Source organism: Sturnira hondurensis, unplaced genomic scaffold (assembly GCF_014824575.4).
Source record: "Sturnira hondurensis isolate 20B ecotype Veracruz unplaced genomic scaffold, ASM1482457v3 Scaffold0010128, whole genome shotgun sequence".
Taxonomy (NCBI): domain Eukaryota; kingdom Metazoa; phylum Chordata; class Mammalia; order Chiroptera; family Phyllostomidae; genus Sturnira; species Sturnira hondurensis.
Genome location: NW_028082759.1, coordinates 26,519,612 through 26,536,984, shown reverse-complemented (window position 1 = coordinate 26,536,984; position 17,373 = coordinate 26,519,612). Strand labels below are relative to the sequence as shown.

Sequence of the window (17,373 nt, the reverse complement as noted above, 5' to 3'; positions counted from 1 at the left end):
GCACAGCCGTTTCTGCGCCCAACGCACCTGTACTTGGAGGGGCCGTAACGGCAGGCGGTTTGGAGCTCTCATTGCGGGAGAGGGTTCCGGGCTCAGCAGCACTCTGAGAAGAGCTCTGAGTTTTACCATGAAGGTCAGGAAATGGGGCGGCCTTTTCGTAGTGTGTTTGGAGCTCAGGTAGCGTTGTGAATTCATGGCACTAAGCACTGTAGAAGTGTCTGTAGGCATCATTTCTCGGAATGACACTTTCAAGGAAGGTTTTAAGTTGTTTAAATGTGGTTTTTATGGTGGTTTTTACAATTTCATAAAATTTTGTAGCTGGAAAGATTCTTACAAGTCATCTAGTGCAAGGTTTTATTCTTCAGAAGAAACAGAAGCCCCTAGAATTGAGAGAAGAGGCACGTGAACTCCTTCGAGGTCAGCAGGACAAGGACTCGAGTTTCTGGTGCAGTGCTCTGCAAACGGCCTCTTACACTGTCAGATCTGGGTGTGGTTTTCTGGGTAAAAATTATCTAATTATGTAAAGAATAATTCTACGTATTACAGGCTTGAACGAAAACCACTTATTAGAAATCCTAGCCACTATTCTTTTGCATGTCTGTGTTTCAAGTCTCTGAATCAGGGCCTGTTCTCTGGCACGCATAGTTTTCACGTTGGTAGACTTCCGTGTTAAACAGGTGCTGGAGAAAACAGCCAAAGAAACGGAAAGTGTCTGGCGGACTTTTCCGTGAGACTATCATTCTGATAGTCTCACGCGTGTACAGCAGAGCTCCGTGAGTGCCTTGTTTGTGTTTCGTCGGGGCTGAGTCCTGCAGCCGCACGGATGGAGGGTCCGACTGCTGGGACGCAGGGCCCCGATGCGGCATTGGACGGGGCACCGGGAATCTTTTCTTTGTTGACATGGGGCAGGTAGTTTCTCTTCTTGTTCCTGTCTTGCCTTTAAAATGAAAATTTGCTTGCATTTTACATGAATACCGAGAATTGTTGTAGGCAAGGCTTGTGCTCAGAGTGGAATTTCTGTGGCTGGCCCCCCTTTGGTCTTTTATAGGTCTCTTCAAAGCCTGAGTAATGACTGCAAGGGTGTGGGGGATGGATTTTAAGAAATGAATTCAGGTGCCTACCATTTGGAGCTCTTTATGACATTTTAATATGTAGACTAGAAAAACATCGAAAATTTTAAATCGGGTAAATGAGATGTTGGTCTATAATTTGGAAATCTGATGATAGGGAATTTTATTTCCCGAAAAGGAAATAAATGATCATTTTTGTGAAATATTGAGTATTGAAAAATAAAAAAATCGGTGTACGAATCACCATCGTGGCAGTGAGATTTCTTCAGCAGGCCAGAGCGTGCATATTTCTGACTTGGAGGGCCACGCAGCCCCTCCTCCAACTGTTCATCTCCACCACGGTGACACAGAAGAGGCCCCAGTGAGCAGGCGATCACATGAAAACAGTCGGCTGGCTGGACTTGGGCTGTGGCTGTGGCTTCTGACTTGTTCTGAGACATAGAGTCCCTTTGGCCTGTGGTATTACCACATGACTTTTGAATATAAATAATTTGAAAAAGTGGCTTGACTTCTTAAGAGAAAAGAAGAAGTCATGTTTTGGGAAAGGATAGCTGCCATATTTTCTACAGCTGAACTTTTCCCCCTCATCTTCATGTTGACTGTCTCTAGCAGATAATAAAGTTTTACAAAGTCATTTCATTATGTTAGTGATTACACATTTGTTTTCAGACTTTTTCTGGGAGTTGGTTTCCTGGGACGTCAGGTTTATGGGTTTTGTTTCCTGCTGCAGCTTTGAAATTCTGCTGAGAATATTTCTCAGCCCATAAAACGTTTTCACTGTGCTGTTCTCCGGCCAGCCCCCAGTGACCATGGAGAGGACGGGCAGGGCAGTGTCGGGTGATGGGAATCCCAGGAACTCCCTTCACCTCCTCTCCCCGTTACTGACAGCCACCGTTCCTCCGACAGCAGATGGCAGATTGGACAAGTACGAGTTCACCTCTTTTGGTTTAGAAGTGCTCAATTGGGGATGTCAGTGCATATAAGTTTCTGAATATGCACATTTTATTAAAAGTAATGAGTTAAATTACTAGGTGCTGCATACCACTATCACAGAGCACAGACTTCTCCAGCTGGAAGGATGTGTGTGTGTGTGCGTGTGTGTGTGTGTGTGTGTGTGTGTGATCTAATTTAACTTCCTTACTCATACTCGCCCTGAAGAGAGCCCTCACCAGAGCCCAGCCATGCGGAACCCTCACCTTGACCTTTCAGTCCCTGAGACTATGAGAAGGTGAATTTCTGTGGCTTCAGTTCCTAGTCTGTGGTATTTTGTCCTGGCCGCCTGAGCAAACTAATACATTGCCCTTCCAGAGTACTGGTGATAGTGTTCTGTGCGTTATCCGTTCAGTTTTCTTCACTCACCGCCCGTTCCTGGGCGGTCTGTCCTACTTGCATCTCTCCAGGTCTCGTCCTATCTTGGTGGCAAAGAATTCAGGAGACGTATTTCTGCCATAGACCTCGTTTATGTGCACATCTCCGGGTGTCCCACGGGCACTTCAGATCCAGCGTGTCGACAGTTCACGTTCTCTTCTTGTGACTCCATGGAGACTTGGGTTTACCAGCCCTACTGACTGTGTCTCCTTCAAGTTTCTCGCACCTGCCCACTTCGTTCTAAGTAGCATGCCTTTCTTCTGCGCTCCTTCATGTTTGCCGTGTGCACATGGCATGTCGCTGTCGGGGAGGCAATGAACCTGGCTGATGATGAGGAAGGGGAATGGTTTGAATATCATGGGTTTTGGGATATGATAATTCAACCAGTAATGGATTCTGAAGGGGGCCCTTTATATTTAGAAGCAGACGTGATTTTCCTTGTTATGTAATATACAGTATTTTAAGAAGAATGGTGTTTTCGGGGGTAGGTGAACATAGTCGTTGAACCGTGTTTTTAAACGGCAGCTCGTCCGGTGCTGGGAACGTGGCCGACCGGGTTCTGGCTCAGCTCCTCACGGAGATGGACGGTGTCGAGCAGCTGAAGGACGTGACAGTTCTGGCCGCTACCAACCGCCCGGATCGGATAGACAAGGTAGGAGAGGGGCTGCGGGGGCACTGGAAGGCCAAGAGTGGGGCCATTTCGTTACATTTTTTCAATGTCAAATTATTTCCTAATCAGTTTTTTATTTCGAGGATGCCGAAAGGTTTTAAACTAAAGCAAATGAAGAGGAAAGAGAAAAGCTTTTATGGTGGTTTTTTTTTTTTTGCTTATGGTTTTGGTGTTAATGAAACTCTTTTGCAACCTTGAATTTTCCCTCCCCCATGGTCACACCAAACTTAAAAAGTATATTTCTCTAGAGTTAGTGAAGTTCTGTGATTCTTTTTTTTAAAGATTTTATTTATTTATTTTTAGAGAGGGGGGAAGGAGGGGAGAGAAACATCACTGTGTGGTTGCCTCTCACACGCCCCCTACTGGGGTCCTGGCCCACAGCCCAGGCAGGTGCCTGACCAAACCTGCGACCCTGTGGTTCTCAGGCTGGCACTCAGTCCACTGAGCCACACCAGCCGGGGCTGATTGTTTTTTTTTATTGTGTCTTCTGACTCTTTTTTTAGGAGTTTTCAACATTCCCGTTTACATTAAGATAAATTTCTGGCTATTTAGTACTAGACTCAAGTTATTATTAACAACTTTCCAGAAGTCCTGGCCCAGCAGTTGATTTCAGAGCAATTAGAATAAAAATGACAATGAATTTTTCTTCTCTAATAATTTACTTAGGCTGCAGCATTAAATAAGCCTTATAGGTGCAAAAGCAACCCTTTTTTAAGTTTTTGCTACATCCCCCATCCCAGTCATAGCTTAGTAAAAGAACCAACTAAATTTTAAGTGTCTAATTTATACTGAATGCATACCTTTTTAAACAGAGATTTAAATTGAGAGTAATGATTTGCTCCCAGAGCCTGAGCCAGTTGCTCCTCTTTTGTTAACATTATATGACCTCAGGAGCCCCTCCCCCCGTGCACACACACACAGAGTTCCAGTCTTCGGAGCGGGAGGTAAAGAGTGATCCTTTTGAAAACATCAGAGGGACTTCTATGTGCAAAGAGAGCGTTGCTCTCGTCCACTGCAGTATTTTGCTCTGTGACAAAGACCCTTCAGTCGCCCTTTTTTCCGACGCAGCGTTCTATAAGAAGCGACATGAGCCCTGAGCGTCTGTGGGGTCTGGGTCAGCACCCAGGCTTCTGTGACGCCTGCGCAACAGGCGGGGCTGAGTGTGACCAAGGGTCGTAGGAGGCAGGGGAGAGCCCGTAAAAATGACCTAGTCCCACCTTTTAATTCACAAATAAAGGGGCTCCAAAAATCATCTTTTTCCTGTTAAGATTACGTTGATTTTTATGACATTTGTCACCGGGTCACTCCGTGGCCAATGAGTTCTAAAACTTCTCAGGTTTCCTGCACTGCATGTCTGATCTAACAGCGCCCTTCTTTGGTTTGGTTTCTTAATATTGTTTGTCTTTAGAGTTTGATCCATTTCTTGAAGTAGGACGTTGAGCTCACAGTAAACTTCTCTGGGTCCTTCTGAATCCAGCTGTATGACTTAGCGTGGTTAGTGCTCATGTTCGTTCTCCTGCTGCTTGACAAAGACCTCAGATGCACAGCAGCCACTTACTACTGCCCCTGTGGTCGGTCCGGATCTGGGCACGGCCTGACGGGGCTGTCTGCTCAGGGACTCGCCAGAGGCTGAAACCATTATTGGCAGGAGCTGGTGTCCCTCTTCAGAGGGCACCTGGGTGTGGCGGAGCTCACTTCCTGTGATCACAGGCCTAGGGGCTGTGGTTCCTCACCCGCCTGGGTGGGGGCACTGGGTGGGGGCGCTGCTCTCCACTCCTGGGGACCACGCACGCGTTCCCCTCCCTCTTCGCAGACAACAGTGGAGGAAAGCCACTGTGTTTTATCCCTCTCACGGTGTCTGCCTCCATTGCCCGGAAAAGCCACCTCCTTAATTTAAATGTGACAAGCACACTTAAGATGTTGAAAGTGTTTACTAATTAGATACGAAGATTATTTTCACGACATCACAGGGAATCTAACGTTAATGAACTACTCAAGTTCTTGAAAAATTATATTTGATTTGTAATAGATAAAAATAAAATTACCAGCAGCAAAACATAAAATTGGTAAATGGGAAAAGGTATCTGTAGGAATGGTTTCAGCCTTGGCTGGTGCGGCTCGGTTGGTTGGTTAAGTACCATCCTGCGAACTGGAAGGTCGCCGGTTGGGTCCCTGGATGGGGCACCTGCAGGAGGCAACCAATCGATGTCTCTCCCTCACATCAGCGTTTCTCTTCCTCCCCTCTTCCTGTCTCTCTAAAATTAAAAAAAGGAGGTGGGCGAATGGTTTCAAGGTCATCAAATGAGATGCTGTTTTCAAGTACAACTTTGAATGCATGGAAACGTGGCCTGAATGTTCTGTACCTGCCCTGCACGTGTTGAAAATAAGTATTTTATTTTATTTTTTAAAAAGGCTTTATTTAGTTTCAGAGAAAGGGGAAGGGAGGGAGGAAGAGGGGGAGAGAGACATCAGTGTGAGAGAGAAACATCGATCTGTTGGTGCCTCCTGCACCCCCAACTGGACACCTGGCCCGCAACACAGACACGCGNAACTGGAAGGTCGCCGGTTGGGTCCCTGGATGGGGCACCTGCAGGAGGCAACCAATCCATGTCTCTCCCTCACATCAGCGTTTCTCTTCCTCCCCTCTTCCTGTCTCTCTAAAATTAAAAAAAGGAGGTGGGCGAATGGTTTCAAGGTCATCAAATGAGATGCTGTTTTCAAGTACAACTTTGAATGCATGGAAACGTGGCCTAAATGTTCTGTACCTGCCCTGCACGTGTCGAAAATAAGTATTTTATTTTATTTTTTTAAAAAGGCTTTATTTAGTTTCAGAGAAAGGGGAAGGGAGGGAGGAAGAGGGGGAGAGAGACATCAGTGTGAGAGAGAAACATCGATCTGTTGGTGCCTCCTGCGCCCCCAACTGGACACCTGGCCCGCAACCCAGACACGCGTCCCCTGACCAGGAGTTGAATGGGTGCTCTCTTGGTCCTCAGGCCAACACGCGTTCCACTGAGCCATACCAGCCAGGGCCAAAATATTTAAATAACCAGAAGTTTTTAAAAAATATTTTAATGTTTTCTCTTTCAGGTAGAATTTCATATTCATACGGAATATGCCTTTTTAGACTGTACTTTTTTTACTACTCAGATGATATGTGGTGTATTGAAAGTCTGTTGCCTTTCTAGATTTTTTCTCCAAAACTATTATAGAGTAGTGTTTGTGTGTTAGTACTATAAAAAAGATTCAGCACATGTGCGATTAGAACATGGTGTCCAAAATGTGCCCTGAATGTGCTGGTAGAAACAAAACAGTCTTAGGAGGCAGATTTTTAAAACCAGAAAACAATTTCCTGTTACGGAATGCACAGACACAGTTTTCACCACCTGTCTTCTCTGGAGGAGACCGTGAGGAAGAGAACAGGCGACAGAAGGATTAAAGCACATGTCACGGGCTGACATGGAAAGACAGAGGTTTTGCTCTTAGCCCGAAACTGGGAAGGGAGAGGGGGGAGGAGCAGTCTGGTGTCAGAGAAATTAGACATTGAGTTTAACTTGGGCTACATTTAACTAAGGGTCTGGCCTTGTGAATCAGCTAGCAGAAGTTACGTCCTGCTGCCCGCTCACCTGTAACCTCCGTGTCATAGTGACCTTGCGTTAGTGTGTTCGTTCCGGGAGAACTAACTCTTGGACTGTTGGGGGAGTGAAGTTCGCACATCATGCGGCCCACGTGTTGTGCATAGTTAGTGTCTCTTTTGGACAGCGTTTCAGTTTCGTGTCGTGTGGGGAGACTAAACCTGTTTGCAGCTTCAGTCTGTGCGGGTTGTGGTGACTCAGCAGAGGCAGTGAGACGCCGCTCAGGAGTCACGCTGTCCTGCTTCCTGTTGGGTCGTATTTACGCATCAGCCCCATTAGCTGTGCTGTAGTGCACTAGGCCGAGGAGAGTGGCCGTTGGGGTCTCTGGTGGCTTCTGGTGGCATCTCAGAGCCTCCACAGACCTCTTCCCCTCACCCCTCCTCCAGCTTAGAGACGAGCGAAGCGGAGTTGCAGCCAAGAGTGTGCATTTTGCTGAGAGTGACAGGAAGTGCAGGACAGACGTAGAGTGACGAGACTGTGATGTCGAGCAGACATAGTGTCTTTAGACTGGGGGTGGGCGGGGCTTCCTCCCACGGCAACAGGGGATGTTGGAACGGCAAACAGCTGCATTCTTGTTGGTGCTCAGATAAGGGGCAAAGGCACGGACTCTGGGAGTCATGCCGTTCTCCGTCTGGCCCGTGCTTGTGTGGCCCTTGGGGAGAGAGTGCTCGGTCCGTGCCCTCTCGTGCGTGTATGTTGAACGTGGAGGAACAACGGTCATGTCTACTCTTCTAGGTGTTACACAGTCTCACAGCAGTTTAGTTCTATGAATACTTTTGAATTTAGGCCCTTCGATTACTTTTAGTAATGATGGCTAGTACGTAACAGGCTCTCAATGATTATTATTGAGAGTATTAGCTGTAATCTATAAGTATCTAGTTTTCACATGCTAGCAGATTTTTGAATGTTCTCTGAGCTGTCTGTGGGAGGGATTGGGGGAAGAGCCGAGGAAGATTTCGGGAGTTCCGTGGAGGTCCAGAATAGCTCAGGTTCGGAGTTAGCTGCTGACTTGGTGTGTGTGTGTGTCGTGGAAGCAGTAAACTTTCCTTTCGGCTTTTCCGGAAGAAGAAACGTGCTTGATGAGTCAAATATGATGCAATTTTTTGTTTCTTAAATATCACAAGTTAGAAGTTGGTTTTATGGGTATCTTTGTTACATGGGACATTTAATTACCATATTTAGAAATGTCAGCAAGTGAGAAGCTAAATATATGTAGCTTCCAATCTTCAAATGAATTGTGTTCCAAAAAACACCTTCAGGAAGAAGGTTACGAGCACCTTTGGACAGCATCTCTCTTTACCCTTCCTGTGGGAGGCAGCAGGTCCTGTTGTCAGCAGAGTCAGAAGAGCAGGCTGTCCAACCTAACCGGTGTGAAAGGTCTGCGTAAAGCTCAGTTTATTTCCTGTGAGTGTTCGAGGAGAGGACACTTGCTGGTCTTTGGCGGTTTTTATCATAACGACACGAAAGTCCTTGGGGGTTAGAGGGTGAGCTGCAGCCAGGTCAGACCTGGGAGGCTGCCCCCAGGGTCATCTTCCAGTTTCAGCTTTACTGTCATTTCACAGCAGCCTTGAGGGGCTCAGCTTTGGGGCTGGGGGCTGGACCAAGGAGAGAAGTGGGCCAGAGGCCCTGCCTTATCCCACTGTGGGGCAGGTGAAGACCGTCTATCCCAGGGGCCAGCCCGACCCGCCACCGGTTTGGATGCCCCACGATCTAAGGGTGGGTTTATACACTGAGACAGTTGGGACAAGGTTCAGAAAAGAGTACTGTTTTGTGACACACGACAAGGACAAGGAATTCTCACCTGTGTCCACGCCTGCAGCCCTATTGGCCACACTCATCCGCGGGGCTCTGGCGGCTACACATGCAGAGGGGCCTGGCAGGGAGGCCTGGGCTCCGAGGCCTCGGTCCCCGCCGTTGGGGGTTTATGGAGAAGGTGCACCGACCATCGGTCCGTCTACCTTCAAAGCTCTTCGAAGTTCAGTCAAGTCTCCAATGTATGTTGTTCATACGTGAGCACACAGGTTTTCTAAATACTGTTGAAACACATTTATTGCATGAGTTTTCTTAAGATAAATCATGTGAGTTGACAGTGTAACTCTCAGCCGAAAGTACACCCACAGTAGTAGGAAGACAGCATAAATTTGTTGTTCTTTCAGGTGTGTTTCACTCTTCTTAAAAGTTCTTTTAATATTTAATGTTTGAAAATACTAAATAATTATCTTTCCAACTGAATGAATGACTCACCAAGATCTATAAATCTAGAAATGCAGTTTTTATGACAGTATGTAAATAATGTAAATATTCATGGCACTTGAACCTTAAAATTACAATGGTTTTTATTTTTTTGTAATTGTATGTTCAGCTCCCCTTTTAGTATTTGTCGTCATTGGGATTTTCAGGCTTCGATATTTGAATTTTGAGAAGTTAAAAACCTATGGTTTAAATATATGTGTTTGGTAAGTAGTATTTGGTGGTTCAGCGTGCAAATAGTGAATTCAGTCTGCTATTAAAAGAACAATGACAAAGTATAAGACATCGCCCTTGATAACCAAGACCTGAAGCTACGTTTCTTAAGACCGGAGAGAACTTGGAGGGCTAGATAGTCTAGTTACTTTTCCGATGCCCTGACCCCATCAGCCAGCTCCTCGCCAACACTCACAGGTGGGGAACCTATGGCCTCATGGAACAGACCGCTTCATCCATCTCTCAGAGTCTTGGGGAGTTCTTTATTCTCCTGAAGCAGTAGCTTGTTCATCTCCCTAAAGCTCCTCCCCAACAGTCCGATTTTATTCCAAGATGCTACAAAGACCAGTTTTTAGTCCCCTTTTTACATGGTTCTTCCTTGTTTTTGAAAACTGTGCGTTACGTGTCTTGTCTTTACATCCTGTGTCGCCAACCAGTATTTTCTTCTTTAGGCCTGGTGTCTTGGTCTACTTCCTGTGGTGTCTTGGTCTACTTCCTGTGGTCCTCTTACCCCATCTTCAGCATTCTTGCTCTTTTTTGTTTCCCTAAGCCGTTGTCCATTTTTTCCGCTCCCTCTGAGACTGTGAACGCACCACAGGAGGTCGTGGGCCTGTTCAGAGCTCAGTGAGGCCCTTCCTGCCTTGGCCTGAAGGCTGCGCCGCTGCAGATGCGTTCCCGGCTGCGGTTGTTTGTCCGCCAGCCGCTTCACACTGTCCGGAGACTGCCACGAAGTGCTCTTGAATTCAAGGTTGTCAGGAACCAGTCTGAAAAATCAAGGTCTTCCCTCGGTTTTCTGCCAAGTACTGCCTTCCCTGCCTTGGACTTGGGTGTCGGTTTCATTGAAGTCTCAGAAGTTGAGCCACGCCCGATTGGATCCTGAGGTCTTCCTTCAAGTTCAGCACCTCCTAGCCTGTCCTCCTTTTCCTACGTTTCCCGGAGATTCCTTTTCCTGTGGTTCGGTGGCTTTCCCGGAGCACCCACAGCAGCAGCCGCGAGAGCCTCGGGACGCAGGGACAGAAGTCTCAGTCAGTTCATTTCGCTGGGGTCCACAGGGCTTTCCAACTCGTCAGGTGGGGCGTCCTGTGCCTGCCTTGCCGTGTGTCTCTTCTGTGCGCTGACAACAGAGCCATCGCGCGTCTTACAAGCCAAAGAGAATTTGTGCAGCTTCCCGACTTTTGGAAAACAGCTGAATGTGTACAGCCAGGTCCCCGGATCTGGGTGAGCTTTGTGGTACATTTAATTAGAACAGAGAGAGGGGACGTGTTTGAAGAGTTACCGTTCAGATCGTTTATTGAGGAAGAACAGTTGAAAGTAGAACTACATAGTTTACCTTCGGAAGACGTATTTGGGTAAAAAAAGGCTTTCTGTTTTCTCTGATGGAAGCAGACATGACATTAAATTTAATGAAATTGGTAAGCTTCTTAACTCTAAGGCTTTATATACTGTTAAAATGCAGAGTTCAACATTAATCTGGTTTAAACCTTATAACTATTTAAAACATCTTATTTTCTTTTAGCTTTAATGCAGGACTGAAAGATGTCATTATTATCCTCCTCATTTACCTCCACGTTTTTACTTATAGTTACAGCTTCCTGAACTTGCGGTATTAGAAGTATTGTGTTGTATGAAGAGTTGTGTGATTTTCACCCTTGAACATTGTGTTTATTGTGTTTATTGTGTTTGGGGCAAAACCGTTCCTGGACCTTCGTGTTCAGCTGAGGTTTTGGAGTACGTGTCACATTGGAGAGGGACTTTTGCATCATACGAGTGTCATGCTCTGGAAAACAAGTCTGTAGGATAGTGAGAGTGGCACTTGGAACAGGTGACAAAGATGGTAGGGACTGTAGTGTTACATGCAGAGTGTGATGGAAAGACCTGAAACTGACAGTGAGCAAGAGGCAGCAGAAGAAATGAGACAGATTGGTGCGGGGTCTCGGTCCGGTTCTGGCTCTGTTCCCACACTGTGTTTTCTTTGAAGTTATTCAGCCTCTCTGGGCCTGTTTCTGTGCCTGTCAGAAGTGCACTAGGTGACACGTCACTCGGGTCTACGGCCTCTTTTTGTGTGGCCCAGAGACAGACAAACTGTAAGTGCTGTATACCAGGGCAGTGTTTACCGAACATTTCTGGTGCTTTGTTTTTTGAACTTCTTCAGGTACCACCTTTTCAAACTTCCTTGTTAATGAAAAGTTCTTTTCTTCAAACAGGTTATAAAGCAAGCAAATGTTATCCAGGTGTGAAAAAATTACCTTTCTTTTAAACCACCGGATTGTCGAAAGGGGTGGGAGGGGGTGGTAAATCAGCCTTAAGGTTGCTGCTGTGTAAAACTCCTTGGGTGACAGCTGTAGAACTCTTACATTTTTACCGAATATTTATTACTCTTTGAAAAAGGAAAACTTGTTGCGCTGCATATTTTTTTCTTTCACAGATGTGTCATCAGCCTGGAATATTTTGGTCTATATGCTATTTTTTAAAACTTCAATGAATGTAAAAATAATTTTGAATTAGAAAAAAATGTCTAGCTATATGATTATTTGAAAAAGCTTCTTATCCTACTTTGTTAAAACCTCTGTGCTCCTGTGTTTGGGAACCAGTGTTTAGTATAGCCGAGAACCAAATCTGAGCTCATGAACGTTTTAAAGTCACTAATAGAAGGGCTAGTTTGATCATTTTGAAAGTACATGGAGAGTATTTATGCCTAGCATTTTATGCACAGCGTGTGTGTGGAAGGGGTGTGTTTAAAGCATTGTCACCATAAAGCGTGAACTGCCCCCAAACCTTGTGGGCAGCCCGGTGCCCGAATCTGCCCCTGAGCAGGTCAGGTCTCCCCGCCTCTGCCATCTGGGTCCCACTGACCCTGCACTCGGTGTTGCAGTTACTCTCTGTGGACACAAGATGGAGACACGCACCCGAATCGTGGCCTGAGTGCCACTGGCTGCTTCCAGAGGCCGCCCTCCTCCAAACCGAGGGTGCAGCTTCAGGGAGCCAGGGAGCCAGCTTTGCCTTTCCTCATGGTAGGTTTTTTCAAGTTTAGTAGTCCTCACTTAAAACAAAATAGGGAAAAGGGAAAAAAACAGGAGAGGAGAAAAGAAGGGGGGAGAAGTGAGTTTGTGTGTGTTATTGTTGTGACTATGTTTTGTTTTCTTGGAGTGAGTTAGAATGGAAAAGGTACGCATTAGCAAGTAGATGATAACTGTACATTTATACCTCCGGGGAAGTTGAACAGAAGACTTAAGGTGATTAGATAGATACAGAGGGAACTGAGCAGAGGCTGGGAAACCATGTTCTTTGCCTTTTTTTGTAAATAAAGTTTTATTGGAACACAGTCACACCTACTGCTGCTTAGACTGTTGGGCCGTTAAGATGAAAATATTCACTGTCTGGCCTTTAAGAAAAAGTTTGTGGGCCCCTGAACTAAATTTTCGGGCCACTATTCAGATAAACTGTTTGTTCAGTGGCTTGGATTGAGTCATTCAGCACATATTTATTGCATACCTGTTGTGTGCCAGGCACTGTCATGGGTGGCAGGCAAAGCCAAACATTTCCAACAAAAATGTTTGACATTTTCTATAACCAGTGTACCACAGCTTGCAAAACACTCATGGGAGGTGTAGGAGCGAGGAAACACTCCCGGGGCAGCCGTCGTCCGAGTGAGGCAGTGACCCTGCTGCTCCTCCTGGGCAGCGCCCGCCGGGTGCCTGTGTGAGGAGACCTCGCCTCCCTGCCGCTCTCGGGTGCCCCGCTCCCCGGGGTGCCACCCAGGGCTGTTCTGTGGTCACAGCGTCCGTTGCCGTCCACCCCTGTGTTCCAGTGTAAGCCCGGAGGCCCGGGTTTCTGTTTTGTCTCCTGCTGTGTCCGGGACTGGAGCACAGAACTAGCGGCGAGTGGGAGAGGGGCGTGCCTTCCAGCTTCTTCTGCCTCGCTGCCTCACTGCCCCTGGAAAGCCTCAGCTGCTCCAGGTCAGCTGCGATTCGCTGATTCGAAACGAGAATGATTTGTGGGGCTCAATTGGGTATCTCTTTGTTGCATGCGTTCTTCACCGAGAATACTACTGTTTCCTGTATGTTTGCTTCCTCGCTTTATCACCAGTTATAGCTGCACTACTGTTCACACAGACTTCTCTTGAGGGTGGTGTTTAGTAAAAGCCAGTTTGAGTCGTTGAGTTGTATGTTTATTGAACAGAAAATGCACACAGCAGTAGTGCAGGTATAACTGGTGATGACTGTTCCAGTGGCCTTGAAGTAATACGATTGTGTGCTTAATCACCGTTAAAGGAATTGAGAATAATTCCTCATAAAACTTCCCTTCCTTCGGTTACATTCATGCGTGTGTCTTGGTGATAGCTGATTGCCCTGCCTCCCTCCATAGTTTGCAAAGCCAGCGAGGAGGACAGCAGCCTGCAGCCACGTTTCCGCGAGTCGGTACTTCACATTCTCGTTTGAGACCTAGCCCTGTGGTCCTTCAGACCGCGGGGAAGCCGAATGTTGTCGGAAGCAGCAAGGGTTTTCTTTGTGGAAAACAAAGAAGTGAGAATAGAGTCTAGAAAAATATGAGTATATGGAATATTCCAGGAAGATCTACATCTGTGATTCTGAATAAATGATTGTTATGTGCTCGTGTGTGTTTCATTGCAGGAATTTTTCTTAGGTGTGATATTTAAAGTAAAAAATAAAATAATAAAGCTGAATACATGCGGGGAATCGGAAAAATCCAGAAACGTTACACCGAGCTAAAAGAATGGTTGCCACTCACAGCTGAGCAGGCACGATCGTCTGTAATTCCGACAGCGGCCCTGCCAGGTGGCATTTCTGTTCCGAGGGGAGAGAAACTGCTGCTCAGACAGGGTGTCTGGCTCGTGGGGTCCACGAGCTCCTGAGCACTGAAGGCCGTCCTGTGTCCCCTGAAGGGAGGGCAGGGCCTCTCTGACCACCTTCCTCCTCCTCTTCCTCCTCCCACACCGTCAGGATGTGTCACCAAGGGAACGTGCTCCATTCTCAGTTTCAGAATTGTATGTTTTATAACAGTTCCACCATGCAGTTTTAAAACTTCAAATTTTCTTAGAGTGCTGTGCTTCTACACAACGCCTTGAGTGTGTTGTGCCTGGGGAAGAGGTGTGTGGAGGGATAGTACCTCCCGGTCAGTCTTTGAAGGGGAGGCCACTGCCTCTGCAGCTGCAGCTGACGGTCCTTCCTGGTCCTTTCTCATCCTCATAGTTCTTAGGCCCCGTGCAGCCACACGGGCACCAGCGCGATGTGTCAAGCGTGTTTAAAACACTCAGTGCTTCGGAAGCTTTGAAATGAAAGTATTGTGCATGAAGGCCTCGCCCAAAGGCTGTCTTTATTAAATGTGAAATGAGTCTAAAGGGACTGGGTTGTTAGGGAGCTTTTTATCACTGCAATTCAGTTTCTTCTTATCCCTAACTGGATCAGCATGCCCTGTTATCCAGGAAATTGGGATTGCTTCATTCTGCATCCCTTCACATACATTTCACTTCCAGCTTTTCTAAATTCAGATGTTTGTTTGTCCAAGAATGAACACTCTGCCCCATTTAATGAGTTTCCCTTTTTCAGAGCAGTGAGAAATAACGGATTGTCTCTACCGCGATCCCAGGGTTTGTGACCTCTGCGTCCCTGCACCCCAGTTAGGAGAGAGTTCGATGCTACCTGGTGAGCACAGACACCTACACTGTGGGTAGCCCGCAGATTCCACATTTGGCAGTACCGTGAAAAGGACTGAGTAAGCTTTTGGTTTGATGAAAGACCGAGAAACCACCGAGTAGTGAAGGAGCCGGCATTCCTAAAAAAGTATATTTAAGACACGTGCCAGCATATGAAAAGGATAGTCTTAAAAAATCAGGAGATTAAATATGAGCATTCTCTTTGATTCTGTAACTTTCAGAGGACTCCCTGTGGCTGCCTCCTGTTCCTGCCTCTCATTCTTTGCAAGTTTAGCTTCTCCCTTTTGTAGTAGATCATAAAGCCAGGAAAGGGCAAAAGGTCAGTCATAACAACGGAGTGAAGATATTTCTCCATACTTAACCATTATATACAGGACAGTTCTTGTTTATAATTGTAAAAGTATTACTGTAATAGGGGGATCTTCCAAATACTGTCTGTTAATACCGAAGAGGACTGTTAGTTAGTTTCTGTCGGACGACCAGCAGATGAGTTCAGAGCTCTGGACTCCACCGTCGCTAGAACCTCCCATTGGACGGAAGGTCCTTCTCCCTGGTTGAAGAAAACGTGAAGTTGAAAGATAGGTTAGTACTGGTATTTAGTTATTTTCTGTAATTGTCAAAAAGAAATTAGGGAGTCCTAAGAAAGGAAATCAACAAACACCAAAACAGGTTGGTGGGCTACACTGTTCATATTCGTCTTGGTTCTCTGTGTTCCTCAGGTAATTGTGATTAAAATACAGGTGGGGTGCAGGCCTCCTGTGGGGGGCGAGTCCCTTGGGTGCTCTCCCATCAGACGTAATGCTGCCCAAGATCACCCTTGCTTCTAGGAAGTGAGCTTTTGGGGTTCACCTTTGTTTATGTGTTGTTTGTATCTTGTGAAACCTAAGTACTTCTGTTATGCAAATTTCAGTTTCTCTTCCCTCAGAGGGAATAATGATAGGGAATCCTTTTTCCTGATTGGTTGTCTAAAAGCACAAAATGTAGAGGATAGAACCTTTCAACACAGAATAGTGAACGAAAAAATATTTCTTTTTTTGATTCCCAAACATTAACGTTTTTCCTTGCTTCCAGTGTTATAAAGCTTCTTCTAAAAGTACCCCCACAACACAAAAATTGTTCAGGTTTTTCCCTGTGTGCTCCTTGGTATTGTCATTTTGCAACATGAATTTGCCCTTTACTTTTGGTGAAGCTGGTGTCTGTATAGGACCTTTAGATCCTCAGTCCTCGGAGCTGGAGGACAATTTGAATGCTAGATTTTAACAGGCTAGTGCACGGGTGCCCTTTGGAAGCCAAATTTGTTTGTAACTAATTACTCTACTGCAACTTAGTTACTAGGGGCTGGTGGAACATCATTCACATATTTGTGTTTCCTGTTTTACATATGTACAAATGTTTGATCCCTGTCCTTGACCTTTTTTCTCTGTCTTTTGGACTTCAAGGAATTGTGTTTCTGTACAAATACTTCTCTCTCTGAGGGTGCGTTATTTTCATTGGTTTTAAGTAACTTACTCTGTGTAAGTTACTTAAAATATATACATTTAAGAAGATGGTCCTTCCCAGAACCTCGCTGGGAGGGTCATTCTGATGGGTGGAGGGGTTGCTTGCTGTACTGTTGGCCATTTTCCTAGACAAGTCCACGTGGATAGGCTGCTGATAGGACAGGAGAAAAGCAACAAACACAAATCCAGTGCCTGGCCCGGAACTGCATGGTATTGTCCCTGCCGTCGGCCAGCCGTCGGCCAGAGTCTCTGCTGTCTCACCCACACGGTCTCCCGGGATCAAGCCTTCCCCCGCGTTTATAGTATAGTGCAGCACGAACTCAGTGTGGAGGTGTCGGGCTGCAAACGGGTGTTAACAGCTCACAGAATCCTCACCAGCGCAGCTTTTGGGGAGCGTGGTTGTGCTGAAGAGTCAGGCAGGAGTGTCAATAATTAGATCCCTCATCCCCTGGCCTTCGTTTTCAGTTTCCGTGTGTGTATCCTCACAACCACCCATCTTGGGCCTGATGTGGAAGGTTAATGTTTTTTCATCTTGGTCAAAGTTGAACAGAAAACACACGGGCAGTATACAGCAGTGAGTACAGTTTGAGCACTTTCTGAGGACATTTCTGTTTTCAAAAAGGTTATTAGAATTTTGACTCTGAATGCAAGTTTAGGATAGGATTATGGAAACAAACAAGAAAAGCCTCAAAGACTGTAAACCAGACAAACTGTCAGGCCACCTTCTGCATCAAGCAGTGAGGGTCTGAGCTATGCAGGATGCTGGTGGCTCTTTTCCTAAAGATTTCTAGTAGTGGAGAAGCTTCTGGAGCAGTGGTTCTCAGCCTGACGGTCCCTCTACCCCACAGCATGTGCCGTGACGTCCGGAGACCTTGCTGGCTGTGCTGACGCTGGCCCTCCCTCGCTTGTCCTGCGAGGGACAGGGCAGCCCCCCCGACTAAGGGTCGAGGCTGCCCTGTCTTGATGGGACATTTTCCAAATGAATTGCCACACTAAA

General features: G+C 46.3%; 1 protein-coding gene across 1 annotated transcript in view; it reads left to right on the top strand.

Annotated features, from left to right (window-relative positions):
* Positions 1 to 17,373, top strand: part of AFG2A (AAA ATPase AFG2A) — a 170,202-nt gene that overhangs the window by 53,658 nt on the left and 99,171 nt on the right. The window contains exon 14 of the mRNA XM_037058578.1: positions 2,964 to 3,090. Coding sequence (XP_036914473.1) covers positions 2,964 to 3,090 — 127 coding nt within the window. The remainder of the gene's footprint in view (positions 1 to 2,963; positions 3,091 to 17,373) is intronic.